We start from the raw sequence: 14,972 nt of genomic DNA, 5'->3' as shown, positions 1-14,972 counted from the left end.
TGGCATGTTTACCTGTGCTCGTTTTCTTGATATGAGGTTGCACTTGTATTCTTTTATTAATTGGATTTCTCTTTTGTGTAATTTAATTAAGATACAAATTAAAAAGAGTGATATTTAGGTAGGTAAGGAAGGAAGAACAGAAGAGAGGGGAGAAGGAGGGAGGAAAGAAATTATATTCCTCTTCAAGATATAGCTTATCACTGCTTTGCAAGTTAGGATTGGAAATGTAGCTAGCTCATGCTTTCAATGTAACAATAGCTGCCGGTGAGTAGTACTTGACATTATCAGGATAGATGCTAAGTATTTTTACATGCGTGTTCTCATTAAACTCACAACAGGCTCTAAAATAGATATCAATAGCCCCATCTTTTAGATAAGTAAATTAAGGCTCAAAGAAGTTAAATAACTTGGCCTTAACACAGAAGAAAGTAGAAATGAGTGCCTTGGAGAGGGCTGTCAGAATGAAATCCGAATTGTTTTCATCCCGCCTCCCCTCGAGTTTCCTTTCAGCCTCACACTACCTACTAGGGAGAGGTGTGCCCCTCCAAGAGTGATCATTACCTCCCCCCAAGGCGCTGATGGGGGTCCTTTACAAACATCCATTATCATATCCTTACTGCAACAACCCCTGCAGGTACATCCAATGGTCTTTATTTTTAAAGGCATTTTTTAAAAATAGCAAAAGAATGCATGACACAGATTGTAAGTGTCGTGGGGTGGCGGGAAGCCACTCAGACCTGCGCTACGAAAGGCGATAATGAATTCAGTGTTGGCAATTCTCAGGAAACTATACGAAAACACCTAGGTGTTCCAATTGGTCCCAGTAGTGAACCAGATCCCTCCTTGCTTTCGCGGTGCGGTCGGGGTCGGGTTATTCCTCGGTGCTGCTCCCAGCTACGGGGCTCAGGCACCTTTGGGCAATCCCGGGGACGCAGAATTCTGGGGCTGTGGGCCCCAGCGGGAGGGGCGGCTCCTATGCGCGCGCGCACACACACACACACACACACACACTCACACACCACCCGCGGTCGCAAGCGCGCACCGACAAACATCTACCTCACCCAACCACCCACATCACACAACAAGGGGCACGCGACTTCACACGCCTCGCCCGCTCCTGCACTCAAACCACACACGGAAGCGCAAAACACGAGCTGGCACAGGCTCGCGCACACGCTCACACCCCGGGCACACACCCTCTCGCGCGCGTGCCCACCCCCTCGCTCGCCGGCACGCGCGCGCGCACACGCGCACACGCCCCGTGCACCCACCCTCTTGCGCGCGCACGTGCCCCCGCTCACCCGCACACACGCGGGCGCACCCCCGCGCGCACACGCACACGCTCACACGGCCGAGCGGCGAGGGGCGGGGCCGGGCGGGGAGCGGCAGCCAGTGCGCGGCCGGGCGCCGCCAGGAGAGGGCGCGGCGCGGGGCTGCGGAGCGCGGCTGGCGCCCGAGTTGTTTCCCGGAGCCCGGAGCCGCGAGACGCTCGCAGTGAGCCCAGCCAGCTCGGGCCGGGCTGGGCTAGGCGGGGCCGGGCGGGGCGGCCCACAGGGAGCTCGCCCCGGGTCACGCCGGCGCCCGCCAGCCGAGCGCGGCGGGGAGCGCGCCATGGACCCCAAAACGGGCGGTGGCGAGGAGGATGACTGCGTGGACTCGGGCGCCGAGACCGGAGGGTGAGCCGCGCCGGGCCGGGCCGTGGGCGGGGGACGCTCTCCGAGTTGCGCTGCGGCTGCTCCCTGCCCGGGACCTTCCCGGACCCCGCGGCAGAACCGGAGCCGCTGGGGCCGGACGGGGCCGCGCGGGCTGCCCCTCCTGCCGGACCCCCGGTGGAAGGCAGAGGGGCTGTGGCGGGCCGGCTTCCTCCTGGGCGGTCCCCGAGGGCAGCGCAGCGTGGTCCGTAGCTGCCCCGGGCAGGGCGGGCCCCACCCCCCGGGGGAGGAAAGTGCAAGGACTCAAGGTTCAGAGTAACTCCCCCCACCCCCCGCACACCACCACATCCCGCCCCTCCTTGCCCCCCGTTATCGCGGAGATGATGTCGAGTACCCGGCAAATGCGGTGCCCCCCTGAGATCATCGTTAGGAGATGCGCTTGCACTTGTTTCCACCTTCTACGAGGACTTTATTCTTCTAGCCCCGCAGCTCTCTGGAGTCCGGGCTGGGGGCTGGGGACGGAAAGAGGATAGGACACCCGGCACCTAAATTCTTTCAGAATCCTGTAAGAGGGTGACATTTTTCATTCCCGGCTTTATTGTGCTTGCTGAGACCCGCTGCTCGACTCCTATTTCTCCGCCGAACTTCTCTCTGCGCACCTGTCCCAGCCTTGGGTACAGGTGGGGTGAAAATGGTGCTATGATCCAGCCCTGCTTAAAGAAACAGCTTCATCGGACTCAAACATGTAGCCCAGACCTTTATCTCTGGGGACTAATTAGCCTTCTCCCAACGACACGGTTTTCCTGAGTGGGACAAAAGACCGAGTATCTTTAAGGAGATGAATGTCATTGTAAATGCTTCCACCCAGCTCCTATCGCCAGAGGATTTCCCTGTGCAGAGTCAGCAAACATCCAGGATGCGAATTCTGACCCAGGAGGAAAGGATGTCCTTTCCTCTCTGGAGTAACCCTGGGGGTGGGCTGGAGCTGCCCAGATAACAGAAAGCCTCATTCCTGGAAAGTTGAGGACATTTAGACTATAATCTCGGGGCTTGGCAGCCCTGTGAGGACAGGAAGAGAGTCCAGTCCCAGAATGGGCACAAGGGGTTAGGCTTCCTAGGCACTCACTCCTGCGGACCCAGCCCCTGCAGGCTCCACGCATTCCTAGCCCAAATCTGGGACCTTACACCCTACAGCAATGGGCTTTCCCTGTCATCCCAACTTGCAATCATTTATGGCTCACTGTGGAGCCCAGTTACATTCTGGTGAAGTAACCTGATTCCAAACACTGCACTCCCTTGTTTTTTCCCCCCACATGTAGTGTATAAGGCATTTATCAATTTTAATTGAAGATCCTGGCTTTTTTTTTTTTTTTTCCTTCTGCCCCTAGTTAGCTAGGCCATGAATAGAAGAAGAAAACAAAGCAAAACAAACTAGCTCGTTTTCAGCTGGGTTAAATAAGGCACTAACAGGTTCATCCATTTTCAGTTTGCAAAGCTCACCTAAGACAGGTGTTTTCCCCAAAGATTCTGTCCCGGAGAAGTGGAGGGGAGGCCCTGACCCAGGAGTGACAACTCCCTGGGATCCCCGCGAACAACATGACAGCTGCCAGCGTTCCTGGGAGGGGCTTGCTGAACATACGGACACCAGAACTTCTGTTCACTGCTTCTGTCACTGAAGTGTGTAGTTGTAACAGAATAGAATTGTTTACTTATGGCCTTAGTAGCATCCTTAAGCTAAAGATCAAAGTAAAATGGCATGCACTAAAATAAAAGAGTTTTGATGTAGAGTTAGTAATCTTGCATTGGCCACATAGTCATATATTTCCTGAAATTTGGTTTGGTGACGAAAAAGCCGCTCGCAGTTTCCTAGCTTTTGCAGAGTTTGCCCCCTCTAGCCCTCTCTCGCTTTCCTAAAACTACCTGTCAAGACTATCTACCAAGCATGTAGAAAGCACTTAATACGTGTTTGCTGTCATGACTATTTTTAAAATACAAACCTGATTCTCTCCCTCTCCCTTCCAAACTTTTAGCGGCTCTGGCATCTATAACAAAGAGCTTAGACTGGCCTATGAGTCCCCCTGGTGTTACTGGGTCCTTCTCTGTCTCTCTGGCCTTATTTTTCGGCAGGACCGCCCTCGTACCCAGCATCAAGCCACATGAGCAAGGTGTTTCTGATTCCTTGCCTTTGTCGGGCCGCCCTTTTCGCCAGCTATGCCCTTCTCCACCTGGCATGCCTGTCCACCGGGTGAAACTCTACCTTCATTCCAGACTCAGCTCAAGTGACACATATGCTCGGGCAGGGATCGTTAATTTGAGGTCCATGAATTGTTTGAAATTTTATGCAAAATGATGTTCTTTGTGGCTTTTTGTGAGAAGAGACTGGTTTTTCATCAGATGCTCGAAGTAGCCTGTGATCCCCTCCAAAGGAAGTTGGGTAGCGTAGGAGAAGTTTCATTTTCAACATGTTGTGTCTGAGGTATTGGGAGACGTCTGAAAGGTGATGAGCCAGCCGTTGAGTGTATCTGTCTTAGGAGGTCAGCCTGATGACACTGCATCGGGGGAACCGTCGGCCTAAAAATGGCAGTTGCAGTCCTGGGAGCAGATTTAAATCAACTAAAGGCAGTAAATAGCAAACCCTTACTAGCATTTACTCCATGCTGGGTACTGCGCTGAGCCTTTTATGTAATCCTTCAACAACGCTGTGAAGCAGGTACTATTTAAGACCAGCCTTGAGAAGTGGGTGAAGGAGGAGGAGCTAATAAAGGGGCCTAAGGGAAAGTAGGCATGGGGACCAAAAGGAGGAATGTGGTTTCCTAGAGGCCAAGGGGAAGAAGGGAAAGGCATCAGCTGTGCCACTGAGAAGTGCATTAAGATGCAGGAACTCGAGGTGCTCTTTTTCTCAAATGGAGGTAATGAAGGAAGGGTGGAGTAGAGGAGTGGTGGAGGCAGAAGCCACGTCCTCTCCTCCTGACTCCAGGAGGGAGCAGAACGTGCTGCAGAGGAGGTCGCTAGAGTGCTGTGTCCGAGAAAGGGAGGGGCGAGGAGAGGCCGTAGCAGGAGGAGGGTAGGGGGGGTGCAGGAAGGATTCCCGAAACATAGGCAATAATCGGTCTCCTATAAATACGTGTTTATAGAAAAGACTCTGTGAAAGGGAAAGAATGGAGATACAGAAAAACCAATGGTTTGTGACGTCCACTTTCTGAAAAGGTGGAGATATGTTGGACTTCAGACCCCTCGGTTAGATGGGCTTTGCATAGAAGGGGAGGCCCGTCTCTTCTTACAACCTGGCGGGGAAGATGGCTTTCCGTTCCAGGCAGGTGCGGCCCCCTCCCTCAGGAAAATGGAGGGGTTTTTTTAATAATTTTTTTTTTAACGTTTATTTATTTTTGAGACAGGGAGAGACAGCATGAACGGGGGAGGGTCAGAGAGAGAGGGAGACACAGAATCTGCAACAGGCTCTGAGCTGTCAGCACAGAGCCTGATGTGGGGCTCGAACTCACGGACCGCGAGATCATGACCTGAGCCGAAGTCGGATGCTTAACCGACTGAGCCACCCAGGGGCCCCAGGAAAATGGAGGTTTGAAATAGTTTGGGCACCGCTGAGTGAGAACCCGCCTGGGATCACTGGGATCAGTGATTGTGACTGGATGAAGGTACCGCTCCACCTTGCTATTTACTTTCCTGAAGCGGTGGTCAGCTCCTTAGGGACAGGCAGTAAGGGAGACGGTGAGTGGTTGAGATCATCAAGGTTTGGGGGGAGAAGGCCTATTGCCAGGCCAGTGTGAACAAAACATAGGAGCAAGGGATTTGGAGGTATCGACGGAGCTATCAATCCTTTCGGCAGCATGATCAAAGAGAAGGCTCTAAGAATTTTTGTGCATCCCAACTGCCGGTGGGCAACTGTGCTGCTCACTCTGACATTGACAATCAGGGGTGCCTGCGTGGCTCAGTCAGTTAAGCTTCCAGCATCGGTTCAGGTCATGATCCCACAGCTCATGAGTTCAGGCTCTGCATCGGGCTCTCTGATCCTCTGTCCCCTTCTCTCTCTCTCTGCCCCTCCCCGACTCACAGGCTCTCTCTCACTCACTCAAAAACAAATAAAAACATTTTTAAAAAGTGACAGTCAAAAGAGTCGGGTTACTGGGGTTCAACTCTGTGCCTTTAGTTTTCTCTGCTGTAAAACGGGGATGACGATAGAAGTACCCACCTGACAGGGTGCTTGTGAGAATTAGCCTCTACATTTAAAGCCCCTAGAACAGTGCCTGGTGTAAGTTAACCCTCAGTACGTTATTTCTCATCACGCTATTACTGCTGTTACGAACAACACTCCAAATGACAAACTTACAGTTGTATTTAATAAAAATGTGTATTTCCAGGTGCCCTCAAGATCATATGTTCTTTATACTCATCGCAGTGGATGCTCTGATGTTTTTCAATGCCCTAAGAAATTTGATCATCGTTCAGAACATCTGCGAGAGGATAGGATAAATGTTATGATTTTACAGAGGAGGAAATGGAGGTTCAGAGGGTGCACGACTAGTTAGTGGCCTAAAATGGAAGCCTGGGTCTCCAGCTTGCTTCCCACCTCGTGCCTCTCAAAGAGCCATCGATCTGCAATTAATTCTCGTTTCCTGCTCAGGCATTGTCTTTTGCTCGAAATGCTATCTCTGCTGTCTGACCCACCTAGTACAGGCCAAGATTAAAGGCAAACTAGTATTCTTCTGTGGCAATTGATGTCATTTTGAAGCTCTCCTTTTCCAAATGCACGTGAAAGCAAGCTTTGTGCTTCTGTGTACTTTTCGTTAGAAAAAAACTGGCAAGCCAGTTACTATCTTAAGAAACTATCTTAAGAAACAGAATCCCTTAACAGAGGGATGGGCAGTGTTGTTGTAAACCAAAATAAAAGACACAGAGTGAGACAAATGCTTTACAACGGGTGTTTCATTAGTGGTGTCTCCCAGATTTGGCTTCTGAGACACTCTTTCAAATATGACCGTTATCTGATAAATTATACTTTTAATACTGTATAAACGTTTGTGTACTTATTTTGAGAGAGAGGTGAGCGGGGGAGGGGCAGAGAGAGAGAGAGAGGATTTGAAGCAGGCTCTGTGCTGTCAGCACAGAGCCCGACACGGGGCTCAAACTCATGAGCCATGAGATCATGACCTAGGGTGAAGTTGGATGCTTAACCAACTGAGCCACCCAGGCACCCTGGATTATTTTCATTCAGACGGTTGATCTGGCACTAATGAACCTCCACTTCCATGTCACCTGTCACTGAGCTTCTGAAAACATAGGGTCATACCATACCCTTTGGGTGACCTCCACCTGACATTTCAGTTGATTTAAGAGATAGCAAACAATTCACAGGTCTACTGTTTATAAAGCAGGTGAATGGGAAAGGTTAGGGGGAATACATTTGAAGATGGGACAGGTTTAGAGAACAGTAAAAGGTGAAATCTTGCAGAGAAGACAGGATGATCTATTAGGCACTCTATTATCTTTGTGTTCAAGGTGGGGCTAGTTAGCTCTAAATTACCATGGCATCTAATTCAATGGACTGAGAGCTAACAGATGAGATCCATAATGCACTGAGCTGATGTTTTAGAGAAACCTCAAGATCAATATTACTAAAATGCCAAGATCAATTCTTCTGCCAAGATTTTCCTGGAAAAGAGAATTTAAGAAGGTATATGGCTTCTGACAGTGATAACCTGTCTTAAGTGCAGACCCTTTTATATATAATCCCTATATGTATAATTGTAAGTAAACTACAGTGAAGGCACTGCATCTGACTTTCTGGTCATTATTGGCAGAGGTACCAAATAAATGTAATGTTTGCAAATGTGTCTCCTATATGTGTCAGATGTGTGAAGATCTACAATCCTTGCATTATTCTACTTATCTGTGTCATGTGCCCATACATTTTCTTCCTAAAATTCATGGGTTCTCCTTTCATGCTTTATTCTCGTAGAGTTGAATGTCTTGTGCAAAACCAGGTGGATCAATTCTTAGGATGTGAGACCAATAAACAGGATTCACTACTGTTCCCTCCTACCTTAAAAAAGCTCATTTGAGGTTGAGCGTCCGACTTCAGCTCAGGTCATGATCTCGCGGTCCGTGAGGTCGAGCCCCGCGTCGGGCTCTGTGCTGACAGCTCAGAGCCTGGAGCCTGTTTCGGATTCTGTGTCTCCCTCTCTCTCTGCCCCTCCCCTGCTCATGCCCTGTCTCTCTCTGCCAAAAATAAGTAAACATTAAGAAAAATTTTTTTAAAAACTGGAGATTATCTGCCCCTCCAGAGAACTGTAGTCATTAGCTGAAACTTTTTGAACCTCTTTAAGCACAAAATTGTTTTAAGCTTTACAGTTTGTCTTTCACCAGCAATATAATAATTGCAGTAAATAATCTTTTGGAGTTATTTGGAATGTATTTTATGAGCTATAAAAGTGCCCATAGCTTGACTCAGTTCCTGTTTCCCCTCATGATAATTTTTGTAAGGAAAAGAAAGTAAATCTCAAGCTATATTTATGAGTATCTCATCTCTGTGTGCTTTCAGAAGTGAACAATCAGAAACAATCATATAGCAAACAACAGGCAAATGGTTGAATAAATTACAGTACATCACTTTACAATTATAATTACAGGAACTATAGCAACATGTCGTGACGGTATTTGGTGAAAAGAGCAGTTTAGAATTGTATCTCCATCATTATGGCAACTGTGTACAAATTACATAAACAGGATCAGCGGTTGGAGAGCACTGTGAGTCTTTAGGTGACTTTTCTTCCTGTTTGATTTCCGTTTTGATGGTGGACAGGGATGGAGGTTGGGGTGATGGATGAGACTGCAGAGCTGGACAGAGGCCATCATTCATGGAAAGAGGGGTTTATGTGGTACACTGTTGAGCTGGGGCTTCATCCAGAGAGTGACAGGATCAGATTTGTGCTTCGCAAAGACTGGCTGCTGTTTGGGGAAGGAACTGGAGCGAGACGAGAGTGACAGTCAGGAGACTGACCAGCTGTCAGGCCTGACCCAGGCGGTGCCTTTAGTCACAAGAACTACATACAGAGAGATGCACGGCCGGGACCTTTGTTACACAAGCACCTAGCCTAAAAATACTGCCGTTATACCTTAAGATTCTCGAAATAGGTGTCGCATGTAAATTCCATTCTTCATTCACATCCATCTGCATGCATGCCCTTATGCATTTGTGAAACGCATCTGCCTCAGGAGTATTTGGAAAATCCTAGCTGAAAATACACATTTTTAATACATAGTCCAATCACACATTGCCATTGAATGTTTCATTTGAATTGTCATGAAATTGCTTTAAAGCCTGACCATCCTAAGATGATCATATTGGATTGGGATTGTTTGGTCGTTGCAAAATGCCTGTTGACCATTTGTTGCATTCATATACAATTACATTTCTTGTTTTTTTTTTTTTAAGTTTATTTATTTTGATAGCAAGAGACAGGGAGGGAGGAAGAGAGAGAGAATCCCAAGCAGGCTCTGCTCTGTCAGTGCCAAGCCCGACATGGGGCTCAATCTCACAAACTGGGAGATCAGGACCTGAGCTGAAATCAAGAGTCAGGTGCTTAACTGACTGAGCCATCCAGGCGGCCCTACAGTTAGATTTCTAAGTTTTGTCCTAAAGTTAATTTAGTCCCCCTGGTTCCAGAAAGAATTTAATGCCCCAACACTGGGGTTAATGATCCTGACCGTCCTCCCTTGCATTTTCCTTAGCCAGCGTGTCACCATGCCCCAGCCAATCCTTCCACCTTTCAGCTCCTGTCTTGCCATCACCCTGCCCTCGTACTTCAAGTCCCTATCGTTGCTCACCTCCTGGTCTCCTCACCAATAGTATCAGTTTAGTTTCCTAACCAGGAATGTAAAAACTTGGATTAGATGTAGGCGGATGCAGTTTGTAATACATAAAGGGATTTGCAAATGTTAGTAGTTGCTATTCTCTCCAGCTTTAAAATTCAGTGATTCTGTAACTGCTAAAGCATTTCATTTGAAAAGGGGAAACTACATGCTGTTTTCCTTCCATTTTGTTCCTCTACCAATAAATCAGTGCATCATTTGGCATGAGAGATGTAGGTTATTTCAACGGGTAAGAGGTGTGTTTTTTTTGTGATGTTTTTTGAAGCTTTGTATATGCTTTGTTGATGTGGTAACAAAGTCAGTGGAGTGAAAATTGGATAATTTAAGAAAGGCAACATGAGACTAAGTAAATAAAAGGAGGGTGTATGTAGAAAATTAAACATAATTAACTACTTTATTTGCATAACCATATCCCCTAACTACCACTTGCATAATAAATCCCTACATGCTTGAGAGATTAATTTTCTACTGAGAATGACTTTGGGACACTGGGGGGAGAAAACCAAGAGCTTCTATACCTTATACGTTGCCAGAGAGGGAAGGCTTCCCAGCCACACAAGTAGAGCAGAAACTTCATAGAGATTAAGCAGGCAGATCCTTGGCCAGATTCCCATTCTCACAGAGGCTGAGTGCCAGGAGCTGGTCTTTCAGCCTAGAAACTGATGGGTAATTTCACCCTGGCCCTTACCCTGCCTTTTTCCCTTTCCCTATCACAGCCCACATCCTGTTACTCTAATATGCAGCAGGATTTCGTCTCAGCTGGAACTGAAATCAGTCAAGCATCATTGTGCCTTTGTGTTTCCTGAGGGCCAGCCACACCCTGATTGTGGAAGCCCTCATGAGCCAGGGTCCCTTCACACTGCTGCCGCCGGGTTCCATCATCGCTCTGCTGATGGCAGCCAAGAAACATTTCCCCGTGGTGTGGAGCTAACTTGAAGGGTGCTCATTTGCGGAGGTTTAACCTTCTGGAGAATCATGAACCCCCTTGAGAATGTGTTGAAAACTTTGAGCCTTCTCCCCAGAAAGATAAGCTTCCATTCAAAAATTTGCCAGTGAATTTAGATGGTTCAGGACCCAGCTGGTCTGCCATCTTGGAGATCCAGAGAGCCCACATGAAGGAACCCCGCTTTCTGAAGTGCCTTTGGGGGTGCCTGAGTGGCTCAGTCGGTTGAGTGTCCAACTGCGGCTCCGGTCATGATCTCTCAGTTCATGGGTTCTAGCCCCATTTTGTGCTGTCTGCTCTCCGCATGGAGCCGGCTTTGGATCCTCTGTCCCCACCCCATCTTTGCCCCTACCCCACTCGCACGCGTGCTCTCGCTCTCACTCACTCTCTCTTTCTGAAAAATAAACATTTAAAAAAATTTTTAAAAAATAAAATGCCTTTAAAATTTTGCCTTCACATTCAGACGTAATTTTATTTTACACAAAATCCCTCTGCACTACAATTTTTGATTTGTGGTATTTCCTCACATTTAAATGGCTACTTACCACACTGTAAGACTGTTTTTTAAAATTCTGGCATGAAGAAATCATTTGGATAAAGAAAAATAATGTCTAATCCTACTAACACCAAGGTTTTGTGTTTCAGGTCTGACTACAGCCACATGTCCTCCACCAGCAGTAAGTATGGTTTAAATGTCCTTCAGCACTGGCCTCTCAGCCCCACCTACCTGTGTAACCCATGCTTTAACAGAAGAATCACCCAAGGTATCCTTGCCAAAGAGCATGATGCAGGATCCTCTGACTCTGAAAGTTGGGGCTTTTCCTGGAGAATTTATTTGTACCTTGATTTCAGAACTAACTAGCTCTAAGAACTAACTAGTTCTTAAATTCTCCAGGAAAAGCCCCAGCTTTCAGAGTCAGAGGATCCCGTATCATGCTCTTTGGCAAGGATACCTTGGGTGATTCTTCTGTTAAGGCCACTACTTTCCCTTTGGAAACTGAGTCTAGAGGAAGTAGCCTAGGCTCCGTTAGGACGGATGCTTCTAAAACAGCCTCTCTGAATAATCTGAGGTTATTCATTCAACAAACATTTATCAAAAACCTACAGCCCAAAGGCTAACAGCTCAGAGCATGCATGGGGTGGCCTCGGTTCATCTGTTGGGTCAATGTCCTCCCTTGTAGTTTTGTATCTGCAGACAGATGTCATAGGTGATTGTCCTATGTGGTTAAAAAAAGAAGTGATTGGGAATATGTTTATAAACACACTGTAAGCATAGAAAAATATGCCTGTATTAAACGCTAATTTACAAGTAAATCTACTCATGGGAAATTAGGCCTTATATCTAGGAACAATTTGCAGTGATTAGGATCACTACATAAATGACCAAAGCCATTCAGATTAATTAAACACCTATTTTAAAATAACAAAAAATTGTCTTACAATAAAAGCCCTGATTATTTGAATCAGTAAATACTGAATCGTTTTTCCTATCTTACTTCCCTGTTAAGCCTCAATTCTAAATAGTACTCAAATGGAAGGCCACTTAATTGGATTATTCTATTTATTGATGTTCTTGCTTAGTTTTCCTTTGCAATAAGAGACTGTGCAGAAAGCTGTATTTCTGGAATTGTAATTTAGTGTCAAATTATATTTAGTTATTAGTATAACTGCGGCGAATAATCTGTGATCATTTCAGCCAACTGGAGACCCAACATTGCCCCTTAGTTATTAAGAACCATTAGTAATAATGAGAATAATGCTCCAGTGATTTGCATTCCCTCCCAGAAGCTTCTGGATTCCTACAAACCAGGGAAGCCTGTCTTGAACTCTCTCTCTCTACGCTGCCATTCTCATTCCACTCAGTTTTGCCCAGAAGCTACATTTCTTTAAGAATGATTTTTATGAAATACTTGCCTAAAGCCTTTGCTCAATTCGTAGCTCTCAAATCAGTCCTCTGGGTCACAACAAAGCACCTCTCTTGTCAGCGAAACCGGTAATTTGGTTTGGGACGCTTTCCTCTCCATTATTTTAATTGCCATCTCTGAGTTGGAATTTCTCTCAGTGCAACTGGGATCAATAGCCGTTTATTGCTCTTCCTTTTCTCTTTAAATGTTTGGTGATTCCTGCCTCAGTCTTCAGTGTTGGGACCTCTAGGTAAGTGAGGATGTGTATGCATTTCATATTTTAGTTAGGACATGTATTTGGCTATAAATAATAGAGAAAAAAATAAGGACTTAGGTAGGGGTTTGTTTTCCTCTAACATTAAAAAAAAAAAAAACCTCAGAGGAGACAATGCAGGTCTGATAGGGAAGCTTCTTTTATCGTTTTGCTTGGCTTTTGGCTTCTGTCCTTAGGGTTGCCTCAGAGTTACAAGATGGCTGCCTCTACCACAGGCATCACATCCTTGTTCTGGGCAGGAAGAAGGGGTGAGTGGATACTGCTGGGTCCCTGGCTGTCTTTGCCTAGTGTTTGCCTGGCCTGTCTTTCCTCCCAGCCAGGAGCACAAATCCTGGCCACACCCAGATGTAGGAGAAGGCCCCTTTAGCAGTCAGTGAAAGGTAACAGAGTGGGCCCTTTCTGAAAAGAAAAAAAAACTAAGTCTGAAGCCTTAAATCTGTCCTTTAAAAACATAAGTTTGACAGTGCTCTAATAATAAAAAGTATTTTCCAGGTAGATGTTAAAAACCTCATTTCCCCATGAACGAGATAATCACATTCAGAGGACTGAGTAGAAAGATTTTACTGTCCATCCTGAAGGATTCAGTTCTAGGGTCGCTCCTTGTCACAGCCCCACCTGTGCCAACACCCTCTATGTGACTGGCAGGACCCACAGAGCTGACTAGTCCCAGTTCCCACTTGTCGTCCTGACCCTGCATCTCATCGTCATTCCCCTGCCCTTGGGCAGTCTCTCTGAATGACTCAGTTCTGATTTCTGGTTGGGATCTGAGCCTTGGTTCTAACCATTTACTGTTAGGAAATGGATTTTTCTGTCTTCTAGTGGTTCCTGTTCAACATTCACATGATGCTCTTTTATCCATTCATTCCTGAGTTCACAGGGGCATAAGAACTTGCGTGGGTTGAGCTAGGGTTAGAGTCCGTTTGTCCACGGTCGGGTTTCATCATTGCTAGAATTGGCAGGAAAGCTTCCTCCGAGGGCACTGGTTGCTATTTAGGTATCCTCTTTTCCCTCAGAATGCAGGGGCTGTTTCCTCATGCTGCCTGCCCCTGATGGCAGAAGAAGAAAGGTCATCACCAAGACAAAGTAGTGAAGCAGTGGTGTGGTGTGGGACTTAGGTCTCCTACATCCTACTTCTGGAATGGAGTCAGGGAGGGCATGCGGCTCACTGGGCATTCTGTTTTCCCTTGACCTCAAGGACCACAGAATCACATTTCCATTGAATGTGTTTGGTGTCACTTCCAGTTCTTGGGGAAGTGGCTGGGGAGGCTTCTTTAATGGATAGTTTTGTAAATGGGGTGAATGTCAATTTGGGTAAGTTTTTTTTCTACTTGCAATGGGTCCCTTTGCCTTTTTTAGACTGGCAGAGCTGACAAGCTTTTCCTTCGTGCTTTCTACAAAGCGAAACACACTGTTAACACTCAGATCTCAATAAATCACAATACTTCCTAGGAAGGATGAATTTGATTTATACTCCCAGAATTTTAGGTGGTTTTTCCTGAAAACTGGTTAGAAGATCATCAAGCCAGTATGTACAATTTGCATTCTTAAGTGATTTAAATAAAATTTATAAACAGGATAAAATAAAAACAATAATTATGCTGGGAGAAGAAAATCAACTGTGCCAGGTAATGCTAATGAAATTCCCATCATGTATGATTGAATATTTTCATTCAGATAAAGATTATAATCAGACTTGGAGAATTATTCTTAGAATACGTTGGGAGCTTAAAAATGGTATCTTTAGGACAATGTGACATTTCTTGAGGATCTCTAGCCCCAGGATACGGCCAGGAGAAGGGGGTCAAAGAATTAACTAGTTCTCTTTATTGGAGACTGTTCTCCAACAGCCTCCTCTGTTTGCCCTCCTAATCTGTGCCTTAAAACTGCTCCTTCTCACAATTCAGGTATAGTCATTAACTCTTTACCGTATAAACTGCCAATGGCAGCAGAAATGCCTCACAATTTTGTGCCACTTCATACTTTTCAAAATGCAAATGGTAGAAGATCCTTTGAAGTGATACCGAGGCCCTTGGCAATGCCCTGAGGAATTCCCCGTATCTGAAATTATGGAGAAAGGGTCATGTACAGCGTGTTCTGCTGATTTGAGCCTCAGACCGCATACCAAGGTATGCAGGGAAGGGACACATCATGGGGTGGGCAGGAGTCACGGAATCTGTTCTTCAACCCACGCAGCCCTCAGATTCCTGCTCTCCTGTTGTTTCCCCAGCTTTCTTTTCCTAGCTCCCTGCTCTGTCCTTCCAGTGACTCAGGCAGCTTCCCTGTTTCCTGCCTGCATTCTCCCTGCTGGTCCA

At 46.6% G+C, this 14,972-nt stretch overlaps 1 protein-coding gene across 1 annotated transcript in view; it reads left to right on the top strand.

The window, feature by feature from the left end:
- Window positions 1-1,389: 1,389 nt before the first annotated feature.
- The window catches only part of FAM124A (family with sequence similarity 124 member A), a 97,459-nt gene continuing 83,876 nt past the window's right edge, over window positions 1,390-14,972 (top strand). Inside the window, exons 1-2 of the mRNA XM_049647444.1 lie at window positions 1,390-1,676; window positions 11,128-11,159. Coding sequence (XP_049503401.1) covers window positions 1,612-1,676; window positions 11,128-11,159 — 97 coding nt within the window. The 5' untranslated portion in view covers window positions 1,390-1,611. The remainder of the gene's footprint in view (window positions 1,677-11,127; window positions 11,160-14,972) is intronic.

Source organism: Panthera uncia, assembly GCF_023721935.1.
Source record: "Panthera uncia isolate 11264 chromosome A1 unlocalized genomic scaffold, Puncia_PCG_1.0 HiC_scaffold_16, whole genome shotgun sequence".
Taxonomy (NCBI): domain Eukaryota; kingdom Metazoa; phylum Chordata; class Mammalia; order Carnivora; family Felidae; genus Panthera; species Panthera uncia.
The sequence above is the reverse complement of the archived record's forward strand: the minus strand, read 5'-3'. Positions and strand labels throughout refer to the sequence as shown.